Source organism: Neodiprion lecontei, chromosome 2, assembly GCF_021901455.1.
Source record: "Neodiprion lecontei isolate iyNeoLeco1 chromosome 2, iyNeoLeco1.1, whole genome shotgun sequence".
Lineage (NCBI taxonomy): Eukaryota > Metazoa > Arthropoda > Insecta > Hymenoptera > Diprionidae > Neodiprion > Neodiprion lecontei.
In genome coordinates this window covers 32,472,525-32,498,474 of record NC_060261.1, presented here as the reverse complement: position 1 = coordinate 32,498,474, position 25,950 = coordinate 32,472,525, and the positions used below count along the sequence as shown (strand labels likewise).

Sequence of the window (25,950 nt, the reverse complement as noted above, 5' to 3'; positions counted from 1 at the left end):
CAAATGCGAAGGCCGAGTACATGGTTTAATCCACGTCCTGAATAACATTAGAGAGAGATGGAAAATGGAAGGAGAGAGACCGAGAGAGGGGCAAACAATTTGAGGGCAGCGAAGAGGGGGGCTGATACGGACCACCCTTATTTAGTACCGAATGTACACTTGGTAATAAATTATTCTGGCTTAGGGAACCGACTTCCACCACTCTCTCTCTCTCTCTCACTCTTCTCTCCCTCTCCCTCACTCTATCCCTCTCTCGCTCATTCTACATCGCAGCGCATTCGGTACTCAGCAGGAATACGCCTCGGTCCTGCCATCAACCCCCGTGCATTCACCGCCGGTAGCCAGGAAAACGCGAGTGCCGGGGTAAGCAACCCTTGCAACACGATTGCTCGTCATCATTATTATTTTCAAAAACAACGTACGGCTGCATCAACTTATTCCTCGGCTATAACTCCGTTGATTTTTTCATTCGGAACCTGCAAGTTCGTGAAATTTGCATTGCATACACATATTTATACGTATAAGTTGGTAAATACGGTATGTTATATATTGTGCGGAAATTTAAACGACGCGACGAATATCACATACGCAGAATAATATTATCCTCGTTTTCAAGGCTCAAGAAGAAATGTAGAAGATCAGAATTAAAATTTACCCAATCACATTTCAAAATTTTTATCATAAAAACCAACTCAATTTCCTCGCGTTACCGACGCTGAAACAATCAACCAACCGCATACCTAATAATATCCTCCGGTGATAAATTAATCGTGGCCTTTACACAGTATCTAATAAATCGTCGTCGACACGGCGGCACTCAATCCTCATGCCTACGGATCCTTATCCGTCTCTCACTTACACCCACTCCGTCTTTCCTCGCCTCCTCTCCTTGAAAATTCACCCGGGCATGGGAATCGCGGGCCAATCGACATGTCCTCGAAGTATATCTCCGATCGGGCAGCGTATTCGAAACTCACCGAGTATATCCATCGGTAGTCCGGGGCTCCTCCTAGTCTCGGCGGAACGTCGTAGCCCCAGGAAATCCTCGGGTAATGGTTGAAACGTCAGCAAGTCGTTTGAACATCCACCAAACCGATCACCGGGATCACAAGGATCACCCGATCGTCCGTCGGCTAGGCGGCGAAGCCGGGGAGGAGCTACACACGTGCGATCGTATTCGAGGACGACTTCCCATTCGGCGAGGACGCGCCCGGGACGCCCTTATCCTCGTCGTAGCCGAGAGACGGTCCCTTTCCCCCTTTCTCTCCTCCTCCTCCTCCTCCTCCTCCTCCTCCTCCTCCTCCTCCTCCTCCCTCTCTCTCTCCCTCGCCTCTGTTTTTTTTCTCCTCGTTTTTTACCCGGCTCTCTTTTCACAATTCCACGGATTTCCGATCGCTCCCAACTCCTGGGGAACTGCCGCGCCACGCCCGTTCGGTGTTCCCGCGATCAGCGTCGGCGGCGGTCGTTGCAGGGGATCATTTGATCAAATCTACAAACCAAAGCTTTGCCCTGCCCGGCTCGACCCAGCCCCAAAGAAAATCCTGGACCACAACTCCGGGCGTCGGGCGGTACGCTGCAGTCGGGGAACGTCGCGACGCCTCGACTTCCTCGGGGATTTGCTCTTTTCCGATTTTTATCGACGACGATTCTTTGTCTTTTTATATCCCCACTGACGACAGTGACGATTGAACGGGGTTTTTTTTGCCCCCTAAAACTCCCTCTCTCTCTCTCTCTCTCTCTCTCTCTCTCTCTCTCTCTCTCTCTTTCTCTTTCTTAACTTTCAGCACCGTATTTTCTCCGCCGACAAAATCGAGGATAAAACAAAACGCAAAAGAGAAAAAGAGCCACAAGAAAGAAGGAAAAAAAGAAATCCCCACAATTACTATCCGGAGATCTTCTTCGCGGCACGAGATTACTTCACGCTTACATACCAGCGATCATCCCCTTCGGTATAATATAATAACGATGATAGTAAGCTGTGAGAAAAGCACTGCATACCGTAGTTATGGATAAAATACACCTTCAGCTAAACTTCAATAGACTTGTTCAATTTTATTACGTTGTTTGTTTTTTTGTTTTTTTTTTTTTCTTTAGTTTGTTTTTCTTCCTTGCGATGAAGATAATGATCGAGGATTTCCTCGCACCGTATTACGGCTTTTACATATGTATTCTCATATTGGAAGCGGGTGCCGTGCCGGCCGGTTTTGCACCGCGGTAGTACGGCAATTATTTCAACGTTGAATTATATCCCGTCCACTCGACGGTTTTACTGAAGGATTACAACGGACAATCCCAGATACGTACAAACGTCCGGCTCGTAGGATTTTTGCCACTCAAAAACTGACTGCAGCGACGGGATTTAGTACAAATATACGGAGGTTGAGTGGGATCGGGGATCCTGCAGCTATTATTCGGTTTTCATAATATTTTTATTCTCGTTCGTATATTTGTTATGCTTCTTTTATAGGGAGGACGATTAAGTTACGCGAAGGATATTCAACAAAAATGTTACAGGTTATTGGATCTATTTTCGTTTTTCTTATTCACGTTTATACGTATAATTTGGTGATTACGATAACAGCATTTTCCTTTACCAAATCAGTCTAAATTTTCTAAAATCGGAAATATAAATGACAATTCACGGGTTCCAGACAAGGATGATGAATAATATAATCGATCGTTGATTACAATTGGACTACAGCTCTCACGAGGCAAATTAAATCATTTTTGTGTTATTGGTGATAATTTTGTTACTCAAATAATTTTGAAAGTACTGAACCAATCAAAGCCGAAATTTAACCAGTTCTAAGTTTGAAAAAGCCACGTTGATTGCGACCAAAATTATAAAAATCCGGTTATTAATTCTCGACATATCAGATGAAAAAATCGATCGCATATGTACGTACATACAAACGCACAGACGTCCATCTTAAAGTGATTGGAGGTAATTTTATACGCTCTGAAACGTCGAGATCTAGTGAATATTCAATTTTTCATTTTCGAGGTGATTACAATAGCTTCTTATTTTTTATGAAAACAGAAAAACGAGAACTTGATAACCACGATAACGAGAAATGTTGAAATTTGAACATCAAGAGGAAATAACACTGTTCATCATGGACCAACGCGCAGGGTTGGATTTCATCCCAGTCGTGCAACGTACGCGGGTAGATTCGTTAATTGACAGTTCCCATCAAACGTTAGCCCGAGATCAATATACACAGGACCCTTAATTGATTGGAAAACATCGATTGATCAATTAAATATGTATAATAACGCGCAGACCAGAATAAAGGGTGGCACATTGACAGTTGGATAAAGATGTGTCAAAAATTATTTATCTCCGAGTTGAAATGAAATACATAACAATTTACACGAACGACGATTCGAGTAATGATCAGGAGATATTCGTAAAATCAGATCATACTTGATTAAGATTTTATCACAAATTGACACAATGAGAATGATTATTTTGGCACACGATTCGGAATATTTAAAACCCGCAAAGACCCATCCGGATCTGAAAACTTGCGCCTTTTTGAACGTGTGAATCCGGATCCTCGATATTGGGACAGAAGCCTCTATCTATTTGCAAGACTTGGAACTATACGAAAAAAGCTTTGTAACAGGAGAAATTGGGCCTTTATCGACGGGGTGAAACAGATTCTGGGAAAGCACCGCAACTCGGTAGTCGAAAGCTTTTTATCTCCGGTAGGGAAGCCGGGCTTCGTCAGACGCGAAAGCTGTATTTACGGTCGGTCGAGTAGCTGGCGTATTTCAACTACTGGATAGAGCGATTTCGCAACGTCGGTAAGGGTGACGTTCGACGAATAACCCTCGATTAGCTCCGGGCGGTATTACACGCGAGTACAAAGCTCAGACTCGGAATTTGGTGAATGTTATACAAAAGAAATGTCGCTGAAATTACGCAATACTACACAAATGTAGTTACAGTTGTCTTGAAATTTTTCTCTCTTCTGTGAACACAGAAAATTGGGATATGGAGGTAAAAATGAAAATAACACCAGCACCGTGTCCCAGAATTATACCGCATTTCATTATTCCGTTGCATCAATTGTTGCGATACACGGTCAAAAGCTCGCGTTGTATCCACCAATATCCATTCACGCATAATTCCGTACATTAACTACGTGACAGAGATTGGTAGCCACATAGCCACGCGATTATGCGATCATCGCTGCCGACATCAACTCTATAGAGTCGGATCCTCCACGATACGTCATATACCTACGTCCGAAGGGGAGAAGAGAAAATGGTACACGAGAGCCGAGAGTTGAGAGATTGCCCGATTCCGATCCAGTCTTTGTGCACTTTCGACTGGCAGCAGTTGTCCTACTTTTCGCTCCTATTTCTCGCAGGTACCAAAGACTCGTCTCGATTAGAGGGTGCGAAAAAGTGACGATAGTTATATTGATTCGAAGTTGAAAACTCGGTGGAAAATAAGAAGAAGATAAAAAAAAACACACACACACACACACACACACACAAACACGATGAAAAGATCCGTGGACGGGCCTTTTGACTGAGACGATAGAAATCCAAGATTCTTCGTTATTCTGATTTTGTCGTTTCTACAAAGCTATGAAGGTAAGTGGTGCGGCAGAAAACTGGGAAGTAGGAACAGATGATATAAAAATTGCTCAAATTCGAGAGAAATGAAAACAAGATAGACGTGACGAACTAAAAATGGCGTAAAAATTAAATACAGACTACAAACGAGCTGAGAAAGCGAAACTCTTGGGGGAGCGAAGATGATCAAGATGAAGATGAACCTGAGCGGGGAACTTGGGCGAGCAAAACGGAGTTTTTACTATCATGCGCAGGCTACGCCATAGGGATTGGCAACGTATGGAGATTTCCATACTTGTGCTACAGAAACGGAGGAGGTAAATGTGAAAAATCTTACAGGGCAGATATTGTTTAACACGCGAAGCTAGGAAAAAGGGTTTCGCCATGGTACGAGACGCGCGTAGACGTCGGATGTGGGCTTAAATGAATTGGGTCCGCCTATCCCGGTCGAGTTACGTAAGTACGCGTACCTATTTACCGTAAACGAACGAGACGAACGAGGAAGGGAGGTAATATATGTATAATAACAATAATAATAATAATAACAGACGGGCGGAACTACGGACCTGGGGAATGCATGTGCAGGGAGCGTGATTCGAGCCTTGTAAAAAGAGAGCGAGGTGAAAATTCAAGGGCGATTTACCGGGGGCCAATTTAGAACTCGGCGACGACGGTTAAAGAGAGAGAATCATTCAATCAAAGTCTTCAAGCAATTGTCAGTTGTCACACCCGAGTTGAAAGATAAGCGGTCTCGCTTTATACTCGGTCCTATTTTCAGTCGCCCGTTTCATGTGTTGAATAAATTTTCCTACCCGTGGTTAATTAACCCGCAGGACAATGTCTCGGAATTCAAATTGGACCTCTCATAATCTACCGCTCGAGAAATTCGTTCACAAATACATGTAATTGTGGCTAGATATTTTCTATTCAAACTACAGTCGCAAATATCTCGGATACCTCGTGCGTGGGCTATTTAAGTAATCCGAGTACGTAATTACTAGAAATTCAAGGCTGGAGGATTAAGCTCGTATTAATGCGAATTCACCGCTGCGGTGGTTTTCATAGGAGTTTGTCAGTATAGATTCAAGGGAAAAACATTGTCCTTGTCCAAAAAAAAAAAAAAAATAATAATAATTGATTAAAGTTCGAACTGCTCGAAATTTTGAACAAACAGTTGTTACGATTTTTTCTGTACAGTCATTATGTCATTGAGGTGTGCATAGTAGAGAGGATACTGATCTTAATCTCAAGCCCAGATATCGAATTAAATATTTACCTAACTTTTGACGTATTTTTCACGGCGTCATAGTGAATTGTTTTTTAAGGGGCTTTCCTCGTTCCGTATTTATTGATGCTGTTCCTATGCGGGATACCCTTATTTTACATGGAATCATCGATAGGACAATTCGGGGGTACAGGATGCATAACGATGTTCAGAACGAGTCCAATTTTCAAAGGTTCGTTAAGCGTAACCAACCTGCTATACTCATTTGAACTAGAATCGCGGTTTTTTCGCCACAAAGACGCGCAAATTCTTGAAAAGAATCAATAAAATGTCTTTAAAAAAACTTCCAGGCGCAGGTTTTGCGATTGTTGTTGTGAATCTGATATGCACGATGTATTACAACGTGATAATATCTTATCCTTTGCTGTTCCTCGCGATGTCGTTCAGGAAGAATCTCCCCTGGGAAGACTGTGGCAATCACTGGAACACATACAAGTGTCTCAAGGTAATTAACACCTGGAAAAAACCGAAATTAAATGCACTTCGCACTTCGTAGGTGCCGATGTAAGTTCTTTTTAAGACTGTCCGATTCACCGTTAAACTACACATCGTTCATCCGACACTTTTTTTTCCCTACTTACGATCATTTTCGACGACTTGGATTTACAGTGACGATAATTTTGATTATCAAAAATAATTCACAGCTAGGCGCGGACATATTTGGACACAAGAACGAATCCGATCAGATGGAACTTATCGGAAGAACAAAGACACCGGCCGACGAATTCTTCAAGTGAGTTGCAAGCTTTTGCAGAAGGCGAACGGTGTTCCCAAGTATTTATTCACTCCTTCTAATTGCAAACTCATAAAATTCCCAGCAATCACATACTGCAGATATCCGACGGGATCGACAATATTGGTGGCATCGTGTGGCCCCTATTTACTTGCAACCTCGTGTCCTGGTTCATCGTTTTTCTCTGCATATGCAACGGCGTGAAGAGCGTAGGAAAGGTGAGAGAGGTTATCTTCGCGGCTTTGAATCGAGGCTAATTATCACACGTTTGTAAAAACAGGTTGTTTACTTCACGGCTACGTTTCCCTTCGTCATTTTGTTCGTACTTTTGATCAGAGGCGTCACTCTACCCGGTGCCTACGACGGTATAATGTTCTACATCATGCCGAAGTGGTCCCAACTAACGAATCTCAAGGTAACCGCACGATTTTCTCGACAATCAAACTCCGAACGATCCAATCTCGGTACCGATTTATCCCTAGGTTTGGGCCGACGCCGCTCTCCAAATATTCTTCTCCCTCGGACCGGGTTGGGGTGGAATCGTGAATATGGCCAGCTACAATCCGTTCAACAACAACAATCGTTTGTAAATAAAATGCTTCGATGATTCCGAGTTTAGCATAGTCGAAATCCTGAAGGGGGTAACATTAAAGACATTTAACCCTTCGACAGAGACTCGATCCTCGTCCCGATCCTGAACTGTGGCACCAGCATATTCGCCGGGTTCGTCGTATTCTCCGTTCTCGGATTCATGTCCCATCAGACCGGTCTTCCTGTATCAACTGTCGCTACCGGAGGTACGTAACAAGTATTCAAAGATGACGAAAGGTCGAGGTACATACACGATTAATCGAATCGGCTTCGTTAAAACCATTCGAGTTCTACGCTGAATAGCGGCGTTTAACGAATGAAAGCGTCTCTCGTTTCGTCGAATCGGCTAATCGGGTGAATCGTTTTAATGCCCCAGGACCAGGATTGGCCTTCGTGACGTATCCCGAAGCGATAACGATGTTACCGATACCCCACCTATGGGCGGTTCTATTCTTCATGATGTTGTACCTCCTAGGAATGGACAGTTGCGTCAGTGACGAAAATTCATGTTGAATTAACGCTTGTTTCGTTCTAGCATGCTGATATTCTCACGGCAATCGTACGTTGTTTATTATAAGAAACTTTAATATCGCTCGTAAAAACTTTCTGCCGTAGTTTGTTCAAATCGAAGCAATTATATCGAGCATTACGGACGCGTATCCGAAACTCAGAAGGCACAAACGTCTCGTCGCCTTCGTATCTCTGTTCATCCTGTTTCTTGGCTCGCTTGTATTCGTCACGAACGTGAGTTTTAATCGCGCTATCAACCATCGCTTGTCAATAATCCGTCCGTCTTGCACCCTGACGCGATTAATTTCAGGGCGGAATGTACATTTTGCAACTGCTGGACTGGTACGCCGCCTCCATTTCCGTCATTCTCATATGCCTGGTTGAGACGATAGTCGTCGGGTGGACCTACGGTGAGCGTTGTGTTCTATATCTTACTTACAATTTATGTATAAAAAAATTTCATAGACGGTTTGTATTCCGCTGATTGAAAGGATGCGACAATTTCGTTCGTGACATCGAATTCATGACCGGTCACAAGGTGCACCCATGGTGGCCCCTGTGCTGGAAATACTTGACGCCCGTCATTTTATCCGTAAGTCTGGTACCGTCTGTTCATCCCAATCTCTGATTCCACCTTCAACACCTTTCCGTCTTAATCGCAGTTCATCTTCGTGACGACGATCATATTCAACACCCGAATTACCTACAACGGAATCGCGTATCCCGAATGGGCCGTGGTGACTGGATGGTGTTCGTGCCTCGCGAGCATCGTTTGTATACCGGGATACGCCATCTTTCATTTTTGCAAAACAAAGGTAATTTCTCGAGCTATTCGTCGGACGTTTTCTCTCCGTTTGGCGTCCTTGTCTCTTGGCTAGGATTAACGAATTATTTTTCGCTTGCCATTTCATCGATAGGGTGGCTGGAAAGAGAAGATACAGCAGGGAACGAGTCCGACTCCGGAATGGGGTCCGCAGAAACTCGAGGACCGGATTGCCTGGGACGAGCTCAAACGAATAAAAGCGAAAAAAAATAGTCCAGCACCCGCTGCTGCCTTGGCAAATGGGATTAAAGTCACTAGAGTTTGATAGAGACACCGAAGTACAGAGGAAAGAATTATATTTGTTGACGATGTGGATTATGAAAAAATTATCAAGCTAGGGATATTTTTATATCAAGATTGACGTGCCATTTGTGTGTAATATATAAAGTAATATCACCGTATTTTATTAGGGAATAAACATAATAAAGTACTCTAACGTGTATCCGTGTAAGAACTTACGGAACCGTTAAGCAAGCATAATCCAAACTTGAAATCACTTCGTTACTCTGCAAGCTCACCATGACGAGGGAAAAAAACTTATTTGGAATGTAACTCGAATGTAACAGATCACAATGATTCAAGTTAAACACGTTCGCTGCTAATTAACATGCGACTATCATTCCAATAGAGAGAATGGCTTCCCCAGAAGCAGATCTTCAGTTTTAGCGTAGTCATTTGACACAATGATTGAATAATTTGTCTCTAGTAGGAAGCCGCTGTGGCTCAAGAGTTGAGTCACTGGCAGCAAACGAGTTAAACTACGTTCGGAGTTATTGTGAATTATCTCCGATCTGTAGCGTAGGGAAATAAAAATGCAGTGTAGTGAAATTAATCTGCGTGTAAATGCTCTAATTTCCTCAATTTCGATGCAAAAAGTCACGAATCATATTGTGTAACGTCTCATATTCAGATAAATCAAAAGATACTTTTTGCAGTGGTTCGGAAAGATTTTTTATACATTCGGCTATCAACAACGAAAATAATCGAATCTATCAATATTGAAGAAACAATATTTGAAGAATCAATTGCATATATCAGCTAAATAATTTAAGTACGTTCTGAGCGAACTTTACGAATTATTATTGAGGTATTTATTGTTAATCGTATTTGTCTGTCACCGTACATCACTGCAACACTGTTCAGTTCCTCGGCTGTACGAAACCTTTTACTGCTTGCATCATCTAAAAAATTTAATATCAGCGCGTATGTGCCGCGTGGATTGATTGTAGTCTCTCTGTTATTATCAAGTTTTCAAATTTACCAGTATAAACCAACAGTAAATGAAACATTTATAAAAATCAAACTAATGGCAACAAAATTTAACAATACAAAGTCTAACAACAGTACAATGTGAAGTTAACTCGGAACACAAGCAAATCGTGTGTACGAAGTTGTTGTTCAGGTGAAAGACAGATGGTAGGTATTGTTCCCATTTTATAGTTTTGGTTATATTGATACGTGATCGTGAAGTAAGCCGCATAGAAGTTCACGACATGTATCGTCAATGTTAAATTCATAAATTTACATTTCGTACCTCCGTCATTTTCGTTTTCCAAAATTCTAGCTGTAGATTCTTCAAACCTGTAAATTGATAGAGTGAAGAAAAAAATTCTTTCCGATGGTTGGATAAATTAGATAAAAGTGCCGGGTTATCTGGTAACAATAACAAATAAAAAATAGTGCAAGATGAATTTCAATGTGCAGCAAAAATCGATGCACTTCGATGACTCGGGCAACGAGGGTCAGGGCGGAAGGAAACGACGGCGTAGAAAGCGGAAACGAAGGCCGAAGCAAAACTTGGCCGTGACGCTTACTTCGAGCAAAGATCCGTACGCGCAGCCAATAAGATGGTGGGAACAGGAGCCGATAAAATACGCGTAAGTGTGGTTAAGTTTTTGAAAAATCCCTGACACGTGTATTATATCGTGAGACCGTGCAGACGGTAGAATATTTCTTATTTCGTCTGGGTCAAGGACCTGCTTCGCTGCACGCCACAGACGAATTCGTGCATGGCATAGTGCAACATATATATATATGTATGCATGTATAATTTGACGATTTATTAATCGCGAGTCTGCTGAAAGTTGCGCTTTCTTCGAGCACGAGTGTATCATTTTTCTCCTAGTAATTTTGTTCCCATTTGCGTCACCGTTTTATAAGTCATAAATCTTCGGTGGGACAAAAAAAGCAGTCGAATGCCTTTTGGATTAATCGCGATATATTTCCGTAATTGAAATAAACTGAACCCCAATGAAATCGTTTTTTTCCAATTCAGAAAGGTATTGAAGCGTTTCTGATTACAAGTGTATATCATCGTTGTTAACAGTAATAGTGTTCGAAAAGCTTGTGAGAGGCGAAGGCTCAGAAATTGCGAATTCCGAGTGCCATGGGTTTATTATAAGAGGGTTCCCTGGTCGATTTCGACCTTGTTCATACATCTACAAATATCTAAGTCCGTGTATTTCAAACGCGAAAAAGGGCTTATCAGCCCCATTCTATACGCAATTCTGAAGAAAAACACTCCAACCACGAAATACGTGGACTTAGATATTTAAGGTCAAAATCGACGAGAGAATCCCCGTGAAAAAGAAATAAAAATTCGAGCACCAAACACGTCAAATGACGTTGATAGTGATTGTGTGACCGAGGAAGTTCATTTTTACGTCACGTGAATACCATAAATTCAACATTTAACTTCTGAAAAGAAATCAATTATACCTATTAGTACATTCGGCGACTAGTAGCAAAGCATCGTTGTAAGAAAAAGCATTAATTCGCAAACGGGTAGATGAAACGAGAAGAAATTGAAGGAAAATTGGAAAGCTGCAATAAATTACCAGAAAGCGTTATGCACGCAGGGATAGCCGAGATATCGATCAAGAGGAAACCCGAAAGAGTACAATATAACTCGTCGTCACGATCAGGTGTAAAATCCGTATCTGCAGCCAGGCCGACGTTCACCTAAACAATCGCGTGTCCAAAGTAGCCGACCGAAATCTTCACGGATGTCAGAGCTGTCAGTGAATCGGCGATATAACTTCTCCACCTTAATTTGCGTGTGAGCCAGAAAGCGCGGGGGCGTATATTGCACTGTTCAATATGCGCCTGAACTTCGCGCGAGGGTGCAAAACGAACGGACGGACGGACGGGTATTGGTACGTGGAATGGAGAGACCGGCACCCAGAGCTCGGTCGGGAACCGGGAGTATTAAACCCCGAGGGTGCCGGAGACGCCGAGGAAACTTGAAGGGCGCCTCGAGTCAAACACTCCCACGCTATCTGCCCGGCATTCTTGGTGCAGCACGAGCGCCAACGCTGATCGCATCGAAATCATTTTCCAAACTTTCTTCTCCGTGCGACCGCGGAGGAAAGGAATTTTCGAGAAAGCGATCGTGTAGCGATTCGCCAGGGAAGACGGACGGCGAATAAATACCTACTCTTTATCATGACCTTCGGCGGGGGTTTTTGGGCGGCCGTCGATCTTCTCGCGGGCTCCGGAGAGTGGAATTCCCCGGGGTCGGTGAACCCGGTCAAAGGCGACGTTAATGAGTGGCTAGAGACCGTCACGACGAGGGTCAAGGTGCAACTTGAGAGGGACAAAATGGCCAGGGACGCCGTCTGCGGGAATGAAAGTAGTGTGTCGACGAGGAGGAGGTGCGATGAAGAGGTGGACTATTGGAGCATGATAGACTGCAGGTATTGCCTTTGATTAACCCTAGAATGGTAATGGGGGGGTAAAAAAATACCTCACGCGAATTTGAAACTCTCGCCGCGAGAGAACCGCTTACGTTTTCGTGTTTCGCTTGCTAATTTATGACCACTTTTTTCGAAATTATCGAAAAAGTTTTTTGGCCCACTTGATTCTTTATTAAAAGCACGATTAAAATGAGACGCTGTAGGACCCTTAACTATACGATGCACCCGAGGGATGGAATTTACAAGATTCGGGCGTTTTTTTACCCCCCGTTACCGGAATGGTTAAAAATAAAAATAACGTTACCGTTCTAGGATTAATTATCCGTGTGTCGAATGACACACAGTTTGATTTTTTTTTTTTTTGCTCGGGCCTTTTCATCACTCGATTTTCAATGTATTCGAAGACGAGCTTTTTTTCGGTACATAACGTTCCTAAATCCAAGTTCGGTTACGTTTAACTTCGTAAGATTAGTTTCGTTGGTGAAACATGATAACTTTGATCCAAGACAACCGTTCCGAATTGTTTTACTCGGCTGATACGGAGCTTTCGTGGTTGTTTGGAGGATCTCTTACTTATCTGCGAAAGTAAAAAAAAACAATACCGAAGCTTTCTGACGAGTTGAAATCTTCCGAACCGACTAAAAGTAACAACGAGAGTTTCAGCTCACTTTGAAATTTGTCAACGAAGAGAAGAAAAAGTAATCATTCAAACCGATTACCGTTTAAGAAATTTCTGCTCGTTTTGTCCTAGCATTTTTTTAAATAAAACAATCAATGGTCTTCTAGTTTGAATAACTGTGGGCAAAAGGCGATACTTAATGTAATTGAAATTATTACAGATCACACTCAACAATTCTTAGTAAGTTGTTTATTCGTGGTTCAACTCTCGTATATACTAGATGGTTAATATAATTGACCGATAAGAGAAATAATGAGTCAATACAGATCGAGAGACGTTTTCAACTCTATAATTTCAGCTAATTATGCAACGGGAAGTAGATCGATTGTGAATGGAGAATTTCACTCGGATTTACACGAGTTAAAGAATATCTGTGCAAGTAACTCTGGACTCTGAATTTTTTAAAACGTTTTTTTACGCGTGCTGCACCGCGATTCGTTGGTCTAAAATAATTAATTTCATGCAGTGCATACACAAAGTGGTCGAGCAACAAAATGTATAATCAACGGGGTAAATAATGTGCGAACTTGATGCAGTGGATTAGCGGTGAAATAATGAAAAGTGATGCGTAAATGCTAGGATCCTGATAGGTGACATGGCAATTTGCACTCGATCAATCGCTCGCCACTCCGACGCACGTGATGATGAATAACGGCAAATATTGAGGATGAATCGGTCGGATCGTCTGAAACAAAAGTTAGAGGAAAAGAAAAAACCTATAAAAAATGTCATGCAAAGTTATTTGCGCTGATGATTGCGGACACGAATGAAACAACATCCACGTCATATAATAGAAAAGAATCTTAGCAAATTCAAATAACAAAAGCTAAGATGTCAATAAATTCAGGAGAGGTTTTTTAATAGAACGTTCGAAATGATTAAACTCTGGTGTTTCAGATGCAATTCTAATGTTTTGGGGCTTAAGAACATTGAAGAAATTTTTCAGTATACTAAAGTTACAACGCGTAAATTTAATTATTGACGACTATCAGTTGTACCTTGCTTTATATGCAAATCAATTTTTATTAATTTTGGAGACATGAGGTGAATAAATGCGTTATCATAATGAAAACCTTTTGTTAAATCGTTAACATTTCAACTTTCATTATTCGAATTCACTCAGATCCATTTCTGTTATAATATAGTAGGGATGTTATTCAATTCGTGTTCGTTATAATTGGCACTTGGCACAGATAACACCGGTGAAGATGTTTAAGGTGTTTGTCCTGTTTTCCCAGCTTTTGATTCAGGCCGATTCGTCATAAAACAGAGGTTCCATAGTACTTTGGAAGAAGAAAAGGACCCGACCCTTAATAATTAGTCAAAGGATTCCGGGCTTCGGCAAATCATCGACAAACCGTGATCCGCCTCGTAATGAATCCTAGGAGGCTAATAAGATTCAAGCATGGAGTTGAATCTGTTTGCGGTACAATGGCACGCGCTCAGCTGGTGAAACGGATATTCACACTCTGGAGGAGCTGGGAGTCGGCAAAGACACCCCGAGGGTTTAGCGGTTACAAAGAAGGTGTCCTTTGGTATGCAAACGACTTATCGCTAATTCAATTTCAAGTGGGCGAACTTAACGCCTCGGCAAAGACGCAGCTTGCGCAACTTACAGCTACACGCGATACTGCATTGTACATATTGTACATGTATGTATGCATATCTTACATGTGGGCGTGTGCCTGCGTGTGGAAGATATAAAGCGAAGGCGTAGACGAGGGCGTTTGTAATAGATTTGCGCTAACACCGCGGGTCTTATTCTTTCTCTTCCATCTCGCAGATGTAACAATCGCACGCTGTCTACATCCCTGGTTATTATGATAACGCGATTATTAATTATACGCTTCATAAACCGATTGTTTATTATTCCTGACAATGAATTAACAAGTGCTCATGAATCCGGGAGTAATTAATAGTAAAACAGTGTCCATTATTCCCTCTGCGGGAGCTAAGCGTCCGGATATAGCGTCACACCAATCTCGAGGCGACGAGTCTCAGGAAAAATTATTATTTGGCTCATTCCGTATCTTATCTGTAAGTGAAAAAAAAAATTACCTCAAATATTTTATTTCTAGTATTGAATATAGAAATGATTGACGCGTATTTTTTTATTTCAACGTGAAGTTAAAAATTTTCGAGTTTTTTTTTTTTTTTTGAAGTTTTGTAGTAGACAAAGTCGAACAATTTCTTTGAATGCTTCTAGTTTGTAAACAATTTCATAGAAAACGAAACGGAATTTTCATAATTACTGAATACACAAATCTGCCAATAGACATGTTTCTCTGGAAATTTCCGAGCTGGAATTGTAGAAAAGAATAAGAAATGAATCTGAATTTCTATCCAGATTACGGAATCGTGTGAAAAAAGTACCGTGAGCATTAGTCCAAAACGACAATAAGTGGGATGAATGGTGATTGTAAAATGAAAAATGAGTTCGTGAAAACTGCTCGAGACGAGAAACTTTCTTATCCCTATAATGGACATAAAATTCAATGAAGATCCATGCGCGGAATTGCTAAAAAAATAACCCGCTTCAACAACAGTGGGAATTAAGAACGGGTGACTAGAGAAAAATCCTATAACGAGACTCGAATAAATTTCGAAAAAATAATTTGAAGCGATCCGCAGAATTTCCGATTCTTAAGCCAATGCCAGAGCGCAGAAGATCGACTGTAAAATTTCTATACTTATATTTGATATCCTCGACAAATTGTCGGAAAGCCTCGCGTGACGTTGGCCTTCTTTTCATATCCACGACTATAATATGTGCAACGACTATTCGGCTGCACGAAGGGTTGGAAATCTTTTTAGTGTAATACATTTTTTTCTATCCATATTTCATCCTTTATTTTCTTGACCTATTCTTCATCTTCAACCTGAACCTGTATGGAATTAATGGTTGTATTAAAAAAAAAAAAAATTTAATATTCAAATTAACGGTTATCGTTCAAAATTAATAATAACACGAACGTCGCGTCAGTTCTTCCATATTTCAATTGTGGTTTCTGATTTATAATTATGTTCAACGTTTGTCGAACAAATAACGATATTTTTTAAATCATTCGGGCAAAATTTGTTTGTTAGGCGATAATTCTTGTTAATTGATTGAAATTATAAATTTTAGAACGTTCGGTTATCGATAATCCACGTTATCACTTAATATTCGACCGATCCCTGCATAACTTTTAAAACCTGATTTTCATCCTTATATTATTGCTTATCTCTAGAAACACTGAACTTAAATTCAAAAATGACAGAATCATACCCGTTTACTTGAAATTAATAATTGAAATTGTTTATCATCGATTAGCATATCTAGAGATTTAAAAAAAAAAATCGGTGGTATTATGTACTCGTATAGTTTATTAGACCTACCTGTATTACTGACAACGAGATATTGTACGTATAAGAAATAATCAAGATTTGAGAAATTTCTTTATGACTCAAGACCCTTGTGTGGTTGATTGAAAAATATCGCACATAGTTTTCTCCAAAATTCTACACTTCCATTAATTTGTGTAGATCGCGTTTCTCGATACCAGACTTGTTTGCACTTCAAAAATGATAAATTTGAAAAACTGGTACCTAGGATCGAGACATAATAGTGAGAGAATTATTTTTCTTTTATCATCGGTCTTTCATACAGGTGACATGATCAAAGTTTGATTTCCCATGCGCATAAATCAGTAAAATTGATGGCACAATTCCTTAGTTTGAAAAAAAAAATTTTCTACCAGCAGTTCCAACTGTATGATTATTATAACTCTCATTTTTATTTTATATTAAAAGAAACGATACGATTTTATATACGTGTACATGTCGCTCTGTATGATGAAAGGAAGAAGAAGGAGGAAAAAGGGGAATAAGAAGAAGACATTTATAATAATATTCGCGTGACGCCGAATTACAACGCAGGAAGAGTAGGAGGACGGTATAAAAGCCATAGTAGGAAATTCGTCAACACTCAAGGGTCGATCCATGAAACTAAATTACGCCAATTATGTCATTAGCAGGTATAATCCACGCGATCTACCTGTATCACTTTTCAACAGCATATCAAGGCTTGTATTAGCATAAAAAATCCTTCTACAAATTCTTTATATTATATTTGTCAACTCAAAAGAAATCGCCTACTCACGAATAAAGGTTCACGCTGTGGGAAGCTCATTTTGACATTCTCATGTGAATTAGCAGCTCGCTTTAATTATATTACAGGAATGAAAAGATCACGCATTTTTAGCAGAGTATGATTGGTTCCAAGTCGGTCTTGCCGTTAATCCGCAGGAGAAGAAGTGTGCGGTATTATGCGTTTCGGATCGAGTCGAAAAAGTTTCAAATATCGATAAAAAAGTTGAATTTTTTACCAGCTTTTTGCCGAAAAATCGGTATAACGGTAAACTGTTATCAACTCATTACCGATACTGATTAAGAGTTGATAAAATTCAATACCTTGATTCATTTGCGCAGTGTTTTTAATTTTTTGTTTTTCGTCACCTTGGGAAATGAAATTTTCCAGAATTTATTTTCGGCGGCGTTCGTCCAAGTCTCGACTGGAATTACGCCGGCATTGTAAAATGCATATCACCAGCTCCCTAACCTCTGCCGCAATTCAGAAACTGTGTCATATGTTAAGCGAGTGTCTCGTTTATGCTATACGTTTCGTGATTACAGTCGATTCTGCTCTACGATATACACACACTACGGGAGAGCCAGAGTTCTCTAGTTTCCTAGCCTCGTCCCCAGAGTAAACCTCCTCCGCTGGCACAGGGGGGATAACTGCCGTTCTTCTTTTTCCTTTTTTAGCCAGATTGAGGATGGATAAAAATTTAGTCGATTAAAACTGACGGCCGGAGCAGGATGGTCGAATTACACGAGTTCAAGCTCCTCAGCTTCTGGTTGGTAAACTTTTACGCAACGTTTTGCACGCGCCTTGTTTTCTTACACTTACCTACTATAAAGTTTTATGCAATAAACATCAGAGAGTGGGAAAAAAGAATTTTAGAGGGATTCAGCCTCACTGCTAGAATGTCCGATGTAATAATTTTTAAATTTGAGCTTCGATATCGAGGAATTCGGATAATACAACGAATACAACCGCACCTAGTATTTCATGACAAAGTAAATTTGTTTTTTACCATCCTGCTTTCAAGTATATACGAGGCTTTCCACCCTAAACCGACCTACCTATGACCTTCAACATCTGCGATTTTTTTTATTTTTAAATATGGTGGAGAGTGTATGGAAAAAAACACCTTTCACGAAATTTTAGATTTTTTGAACAACGGGTTTCATTTTTACTGCTCCCAAAAACACGGAAACCCAATTCTCGAATAAATGACCCTAATTGATATGGCTTCAAATTTTTCTTATGAATTCTTTGTTGATAAACGGAAATTTTCTGACCGAGATCGAAGTAGGCAAGCTTTTGGTTCAGAAGCTACAGTCGGAACAAGTAATTAAGAAGTGGGAAAAATCGAATTAAATATTAATACAAAATATACAAATCTATTTGTATTTTTCTAACTTTACAATTACTTTTTTCGCCTGTAGCTTCTGAAGCAAAAATATGAGAGTGAAAAAAATCAAATTAAATATAATTTTGTATTTCTTAAATGTATATTTAATTCGATTTTTCTGTGTTTTTAATTACTTGTTCGCCTGTAGCTTCTAAATCAAAAGCTTGCTCAAAATCTTGGTCTCAAAATTTTCGTTTCCTACCGAAAAATTCATGGGTCAAATTTAAAGACAATGGATTTAGAACTATTCGTTCAGAAATACGGTTTTCGTATTGTTTGGGGCAGTAAAATTTGTGAAATCCATGATCGAAAATATTTATAACTTAGTGAAAGGTCATTGATTGCACCCTCTACACCATATTAAAAGTGGGAAAAAAAAATGGCAATGGTGAATGCATAGGTTTATTTGTGGTGGAATGCCTCATATATTCTTTTTACTGCAAAGGGATGCGTTTCCAGTTTTGAAAAGCGTAGAATATCGATTCTGCCTTAGACACAGCCTGCAGCACGCGTACAATTGTGGTTATTGTAGCCTGAACTTTCAATTTACCAGCAACCTGAACAAGTTCGATTTTATACGATGGGTATTATTTACGTATGACGTACGTATGTAGGACTATGGAAACCTGATTAAAATTTACAATCAATTTAGACTTTACGTGCATCGCCATTTATTTCAATTTCAATGAATGCGGAATCCTAAACCCGTCCCTCGTTCTTTTGTTTCTCCGAAATTACTGTAGGCCATGCTTACGTAAACTCGGAAGATTTTGCAGGGTTGGTTCGAAAGGTTCGATACAACGATCGTGAAATTGTGAATTTTCACAATTACGGTTAATTACGGTTTTCAACATAATTCAAATTGTTATCTTCGAATTGCTGCTTGCAAAATATTTAAGATCAATAATTCGAAAATACATTGATGACCAAGTGTAGATATAATTTTTTTTTTTTTTCCGAAAGATATTCGAATTTAGAAATCAGAACAGTAACGGATCGATATTTACAGACTATCTTCAGTTAGTGTAATAACTTGACTATCGTAATGCTGATTGCAATATTGAACATTTTTCGATTACGCGAAATTACAGTATAATCTATTGAAAGTAATGCGAAGAAAGAAACTTTTCAAGCAAATTACTTGCATCGGATAAAAGAAAATTACTTCCGTTTATAATAACATCCTGTGCGTAGCGAAGGTACGAGGCCTTGTAACAGCGTAAAAACGGTCCGCGAGAAATCGATATTTTTTAACAAATTGCCTCGGCGTGCTCAACAAAAGCGAGTTAAGTGATACAATCACGGTGGGCAGGGTGGCGGAAGGGTAGGGCTGTACAGCCATTACCGACACGTCACGAATTACCAATCAGAAATCACGGAAGAGTCAGCCGAATGATATTCTTGGTGCTTGGCACGATGAGGTGTCGTAGAAGTTCCTCCGATATTCAACCCCACGACGTTGTATACCAAACGCTGGCTTCAGTGGCTTCAGTTTCGCGTGAAAACTCTCCCCGCGAGTCAGTTTGCCGTTTGCGTTTGCCCCGGAGACTCGCTTTTTCGAAAATTATTGGCTCCTTCGAATGATTATTCAAAGAAACGAACAAGGAAAACAAGTGCGAAGATTTAGAATTTTTGCCGCGTTCTTTGCTGTTGTTTTCATTTTTTATTTACTCAAGGATCGATGATAATAACCGACTGTAACGTTAGTCGACGAGTCGAGAGTACAGGTTCGCATGGATCGCATCTCTTCAACAAGTATCGAAGCCACAACTTTCGATTTTTGGAGCCTGCCTCACTGGGTCCTGGAGCTGACGATTAATTGGTGAATTTATTAGTCTATACCTGTAAAGTGGAAGGAAAATATTCGACGAATCGCATCGCGACGAGTGTAAGGTTAAAGAAAAACGACTGAGTGGGTATATTACGCATCGCGAAACAGGAATTTATTACACCGAGAAAAACCCAAACAAGGAAAAAGTGAAGCAGAAAATAAAAGCGGCAAATGACGCGCGTAACGAGCTTGATAAATAAGAAACAATACCGTCGACGAAGCGTGAAAATAAGCGAACAGTTTACCATTTTAGAAAAAAAAAATTTTTCCAAATTAACAGTGTTCGCGGTTGACTTGATAATAATATTTTTTGCTCTCCACTCGGCTGATGAAAACATGAGCGAAATTGAGAAACGCCTAAAGTTTTGAGAGTCGGTGAATTTCCCCGAAGTGGAAGAAAACAGTAACGCAAAAAGCGCGAAAATCATATATTATGAAAAATAAACGGTGATGTAACGATTTTTCTTTTTTCTCTCTTCGATTAAAGAGAAATTAACGGCCAAATTCGACGTTGAAATATTTCATATATTTGTGCAAAACGCACGGCGTTATCTTAGAAATGAAAAATATACACTAACTAGTGAGAAATCGTTTCTGTTTCCCTTTTGCAGCTTCAGCTATCCTCTCGTGAGATCAAGACTGGAGATGCTGATGGGAACCAACGTTGTGCGATTGACGGACAGAAGGTACATGCAGAAGTTGATAACCAGGATTCGCCAAGACTACGAAGCGTCGCAGCAGGAGCGAGTCGCAAAGCGAGTCGTACGTACCTTGTAGGCATAGAAGATATTTAGTTTCTTATTGTTAGTACCTACTCAACGTGCACAAGAATGCATAAGCATATTTGAAATCTCGACGTGGAATGCTTGTGAAAAGGTGAAAATTGGCGCAGTGAGCCTTTTTTTGTAGTCGTCTATTACACACGAGAAAGACTGAGTGCGCGAAGAGTATGGAATTGGTAAGTGAATCGAGAACATCCTTTGATCGAAATGTTCAGCTCTAAGCCTGAAGCGAATTTCAAGTCTTACAAAGCTCCAAGATTCTCACGTTCTACAGGCTCAAATATCGAATAATACGTGTATAATATACGTACATACACACCTCGTGAAGAATTCGATTTTCGCATGGTGGCAAAATCTTTTCAAGCAATATTCAATAGTCTCGTAAAGGAGGTTTCACCTCGGAATTCACAGGCCAGGTAACACGGTCGAAGTAATTGTTCTCAGAAGACGAGTCTGTGGAAATACAGGGGCATGAAAATTGACGAATCGCGAGCTTAAAGACGTACAACTTTCGACCGTCAAAAGCACGGTCGGTTCCAAGAGGATGAGCGCTGCAGGGGGCTAAGCCAGCACTCCGCGATCGTATTGAAAATTTTTAATCTCCGGCTTTGGTAAGGAAAGCTCTGTCTTTTACAGCCGAGGCTGAAAACAGGTCCAGGGTCAGTCGATCGAGGACCGTTTCGCCGTGGTTCTGACACGTGACACGCGACCCTCGGCAAAATCCAGGCCACAGGCGTGGGTGTATCGTTGTTAATTTAAATTAATAAAGCTTGAAATGAAAGCGGTTGTCGCGGGGCTGCTGCAGCCAGTTGCGTCATTCTGGAAAACGGTGCGTTTACAGCTACTCGTGTAACACCAACAACCGGCATGCACGTGTGAATGAATAAATACGAGGAGAATTAATTTGTCAGCATGGTTCTAATTAAATCGCGGTCATGTGATTCGCCCTGAAAACACAGAGCTGGCGGAACGATCCTGGAAAATTATATGGCACAGTTGCACGGAACAGAAAGGCACAACATTCGGGTTATCATATTCTTGCTTTTAAACTAGTCGACAAATTTACCTGAAAATTAGTTAAAATATTAATAGCGTGTTTAAAAGTGACTACCCGGCACTTTTCACTATCTAAAAAAAAAAATGAGAATTTGAATTCGACTGGTATTGATAATTGTTTAATAAGAAAAATTAATTCAAACGCTCGATTTAATACGTTGATCAATGTAGGTGATCAATGTGAATTCTACATTATTATGCGCCTACAAATACCGGTTACCTACAAATTGTTCGGGAGTTTTGGAACGTGAGAAATTTTTAATCGTAGTTACTCTGCCGTCGTTAGTTATTTAAATGTTTTACCATGACGTATAAATATATAATTTCGGGTGTGAATAAAATTGAATTTTGTAGCAGTAAATACAAAATCACACTCGTATTTTTTTTTTTTTATTACGTCAAATAGTAAAACAAAATAGCTACTTGTGTCAAATTTTTTTCGTGGCATGATAAAGCAACGATGCCCATTTCCCTACAATTTTTCAGTAACTGTAAACACTGAATTTTTTTGGCTCATTCACAGTCGTCTAAATACAGATCCGCCTTCCCTAATCCAGAAAAACCTGTACCGGCGATATGCGAAAAATATTGAAAAAATGCACCCCGCCAGGTTGTCTAGGCGTCTTATGAAAATACAATCCCTGTATGGAATAGAATTGGAATCTGTCCGTATCGAATCGTGCCTCCCACGAGCCTTTCTCATGCATGTTTATCCGTCGTAAGACGAAGGAACATCTGCATGTAACTGTGAAAAGATTCGACCTGCCGTGACAGGCGTAGTCTACATATAAAGTGTATACACATGGATACACACCAAGTGCCTTTTCCATGAGCCCCTTTATAGGCGTCACATTATTCTTGAAAGTTCCCGACCCTCTCTTTGAACGGATGAAAAGAGATGAAAAAGAGACGATAAACTGCAAATGTATTATAAATATTTCACGACAGCCTAAACTGTACGTCTGTGCATCGTACATATGTATGTCTCAAATATGTAAATATTTGATAGTCAAAATGTTTTAAATTTGTCATAATCAAAGGCTGTGGAGTCACGTTACACTAGCCTCGCACCATTCGTAACATGACCAACCAGTAGATCAACTGTACGAACTCATCCTTCGGGCTTTCCTTAAAAATCAAAGAACTCAGATGTTTGAAGTATGCTTAACTGGTTCTAACAGATGAAAAACGTCAGCAACGATGAAAGCTGATGAATCTTGGTGCCTAAACGATGGCAACTGGATATAAAAATACGAATGCTCCCCAAGTGCAGAAGAGACACCATGAAATTTACAGCTAAAGGAAGGACTTCGATCCAAGTGTAATTTAGGAGCCTCCGTGATTTGAATTCAACGAAATACTCGTAGGATAAATTATATGCATGCGACAGGATGAAACAATGAACCCAGAAAGTGAAAATTGGGAATCGGACAAGATGAATAGAATGAAAAGATGGCATTTTTAACCGTGCCTACCTGCCTGTAAATACTGAAGTAAGTTTCACATGCGAAGAACTAATTTCTGGCGATTTCGGTGACCGTCTAAAATCCGGCGAAAAAGGTTTCTATTCGATTAAGGTGCAGGCTGACACAAGTTTCAATTAACCGCTAATCCGCAGTCTGCACGGATACCCGGCACCCAAACCAAATTCGACGTACTGTCGGAACATCGAATCTTTTCCTCGTCTAATCGAGGAACACGCCAACATATGTAGGTATACGAACCACGCTGATGTACGCAGCGATATCTCCTGATGGAATGCGGTTGGACGTCAAGACGATAACGTTATTAGCCGGAAGCTGCGTCACGCACCTAGTTTGATAGAGAACTACTCAATAAATTTCTGCATCATCCTCCTGCGCGCCGGGAAAAAATGTAGGCGAATAGAAGAGTATTGGTTTCTTTTTCTCTCTTTCTCCTCTTTCCCCTGCGATTCGGTGAAACGTCCAACTGCCACGGGCCGATGATTGTAATCAGCGTTACTGTCCGTAATGTCGCCGTGGCAACTGACACGTAGTAGAATTGTGGTAACGGACGGCTTGTGTGGATGATGCGTCGAATTACCGCCAAGTCGTCTGATCTCAGATTGATTTCTTGTTTGTTCGATTTCGTTTTTCTTATTCTTATATTTGCTCTCGTTTCAAGACGAACGAACTGATGAGGACCAAGAAGATGATACTGGAACGACTTATTCCCGTCCAAGAGGCGCCTGAGGAATTGCGGAGGTACCCGCTATTCCAGCTATATCTGTACTGCGATGCGATAATTGAGGAGAAACAGAGAAAGGTGAGCGCAATGCGATTATAGCGTGCTGCATGTGGGTTTATCTATATCACGATAGAATGTCTACTAGTGTCAGTGTGTTCCAATGGATTTTAATTCCATTGTTCTGAGTACCGATAAACTTTTAAGAGGCGGGGTCGAAATCCCGAATTTGAAAAAGTCCAAAAGCGCCTAATTCTGGATTTTTTGGTGGCGAAACCTTCAGCTTCGGGTTTCGGATTATTCGAAACTTTGTTGTTTCTTCGAAGTTTGATGAAACCTTTACTCCAAGTTTCGTTACCAAATAATTCGGAATTATGCGCTTTCGGAACTTTTCAAATTCGGAACTTCAACCCCGCCGCATTTTTAAACGAGTATTCATCGAAATTCACTTCAGCTTTAACCTGCCGATAAAAACTGCCTGAACCTTTGTTTGTGTAATACGTACTTACGAACAGCGAATGCCGAAGAAAGTTCACGTCACTGATTCTCTCTACCAAATGCTTTATCCGGAAAATTCTGGCGAGAAAGTGGAGGAGGAAGCTGAAGACGACGAAGTCTACATGAAAACCGAGGTGGTCAATGGGGCTCAAAAATTGGTGAGCTATTCGCAGATTTTCGAAATCACGATTTTTTTGGTTAATAGTTTGATCCATAAAGAGGTGCAACTCCGTGATGCGAAGTCTTCGACTAAATGCTTGATTAGAAAGAGAGTAAAAGGTTCACCCTCGCTGAAAAAATGCTCACAGTCCATTATAAAGAAAACCGACCATGGCGGAAAAATTGTTCCATTTTACAGGTGCCCATGACAACCGAAGAGATAGCTGTGATCATGACCGAGCAGGAGAAGGAGAAAGACATTGAAAACGGCTATCTGCTGACTCAAGAAGATTACGATCGACTGTACTTTGAAACGGAGGCAATCAAGGAGCTCAGAGAGATGCAGGTAGGGTATCACTCGAAGAGAAAATCGATCGATCACTCGTCACCGTTTTCGAAAATGTTGACCTATCTAAAAGCCTTCGGCCAGTTTTTATCGATCAAGTTTTTATTCAGCTGAAATTTGGATACGTTATAGTGTACGGTATAGAATATGAAAAGCCTCTAATTTTTAGGGACTTGGGGCTTACCTTTTACGAGAAACATCTCGATCAATTTTACCACGTTTTCAAATTAAACGTTTGTTTTCGAATCTTCAGCACTTGAAACCGTCAGATAAGAAATACCTAAACTTTAATGTGTCAATTGTCTAAAAAAAAGGCTGATTTCTTCAAAAGTGATCCAAAAACCACGTTTTTTTGACATCTTCAATCTTGTGTATGCGAAGGGGCAAAAGTTAAATTGTTTTCGCCGTATGTCCTGACATTTTCAGAGTGACATGAAAACGGGTGGACATTTAAATCGGTATTAATATTTCTAGAATGTTGTGTAATAAATATATATATATATACCGGATATACTCCAAAATGTCTACTTTGCCGTACGATCAAATAAAAACAATTTAACTTTTGCCCCTCTACATACACAGAAAATTTGAAAATTGAAAATTTAGAAAAAAACTTGAATTTGGCCAGTTTCTGAGTATTATCTACTT

General features: G+C 40.4%; 2 protein-coding genes across 8 annotated transcripts in view; both read left to right on the top strand.

Moving 5' to 3' along the window:
- LOC107225605 overlaps positions 1-25,950 on the top strand; it is a 73,017-nt gene that overhangs the window by 45,919 nt on the left and 1,148 nt on the right. The window contains exons 1-6 of one of the 6 annotated variants that reach the window (XM_046730587.1): positions 9,259-9,948; positions 10,237-10,409; positions 20,868-21,018; positions 24,240-24,380; positions 24,815-24,955; positions 25,156-25,302. In XM_046730587.1, the coding sequence (XP_046586543.1) occupies positions 9,946-9,948; positions 10,237-10,409; positions 20,868-21,018; positions 24,240-24,380; positions 24,815-24,955; positions 25,156-25,302 (756 nt within the window). In that variant the 5' untranslated portion in view covers positions 9,259-9,945. Of the gene's footprint in view, positions 1-9,258; positions 10,410-11,390; positions 12,228-17,580; positions 17,805-19,749; positions 20,248-20,867; positions 21,019-24,239; positions 24,381-24,814; positions 24,956-25,155; positions 25,303-25,950 lie in introns of those variants that run through there. The other 5 variants (XM_046730589.1, XM_046730585.1, XM_015666128.2 and 2 more) reach the window with 5 other exon arrangements.
- LOC107225608 (sodium- and chloride-dependent glycine transporter 1) lies at positions 4,288-8,972 on the top strand. 2 transcript variants are annotated; one of them, XM_015666132.2, is made up of 15 exons: positions 4,295-4,608; positions 4,730-4,907; positions 5,916-6,047; positions 6,166-6,320; positions 6,520-6,608; positions 6,694-6,826; positions 6,889-7,023; positions 7,091-7,194; positions 7,281-7,405; positions 7,576-7,688; positions 7,815-7,943; positions 8,020-8,119; positions 8,201-8,301; positions 8,372-8,524; positions 8,627-8,972. In XM_015666132.2, exons 1-15 carry the CDS (start codon positions 4,603-4,605, stop codon positions 8,795-8,797), a joined length of 1,824 nt encoding a protein of 607 aa, XP_015521618.1. In that variant the 5' UTR covers positions 4,295-4,602; the 3' UTR covers positions 8,798-8,972. The 2 variants fall into 2 exon arrangements, with proteins under 2 accessions (XP_046586540.1, XP_015521618.1); XM_046730584.1 differs by lacking the exons at positions 8,372-8,524; positions 8,627-8,972 and having other exon boundaries at positions 4,288-4,608; positions 8,175-8,301.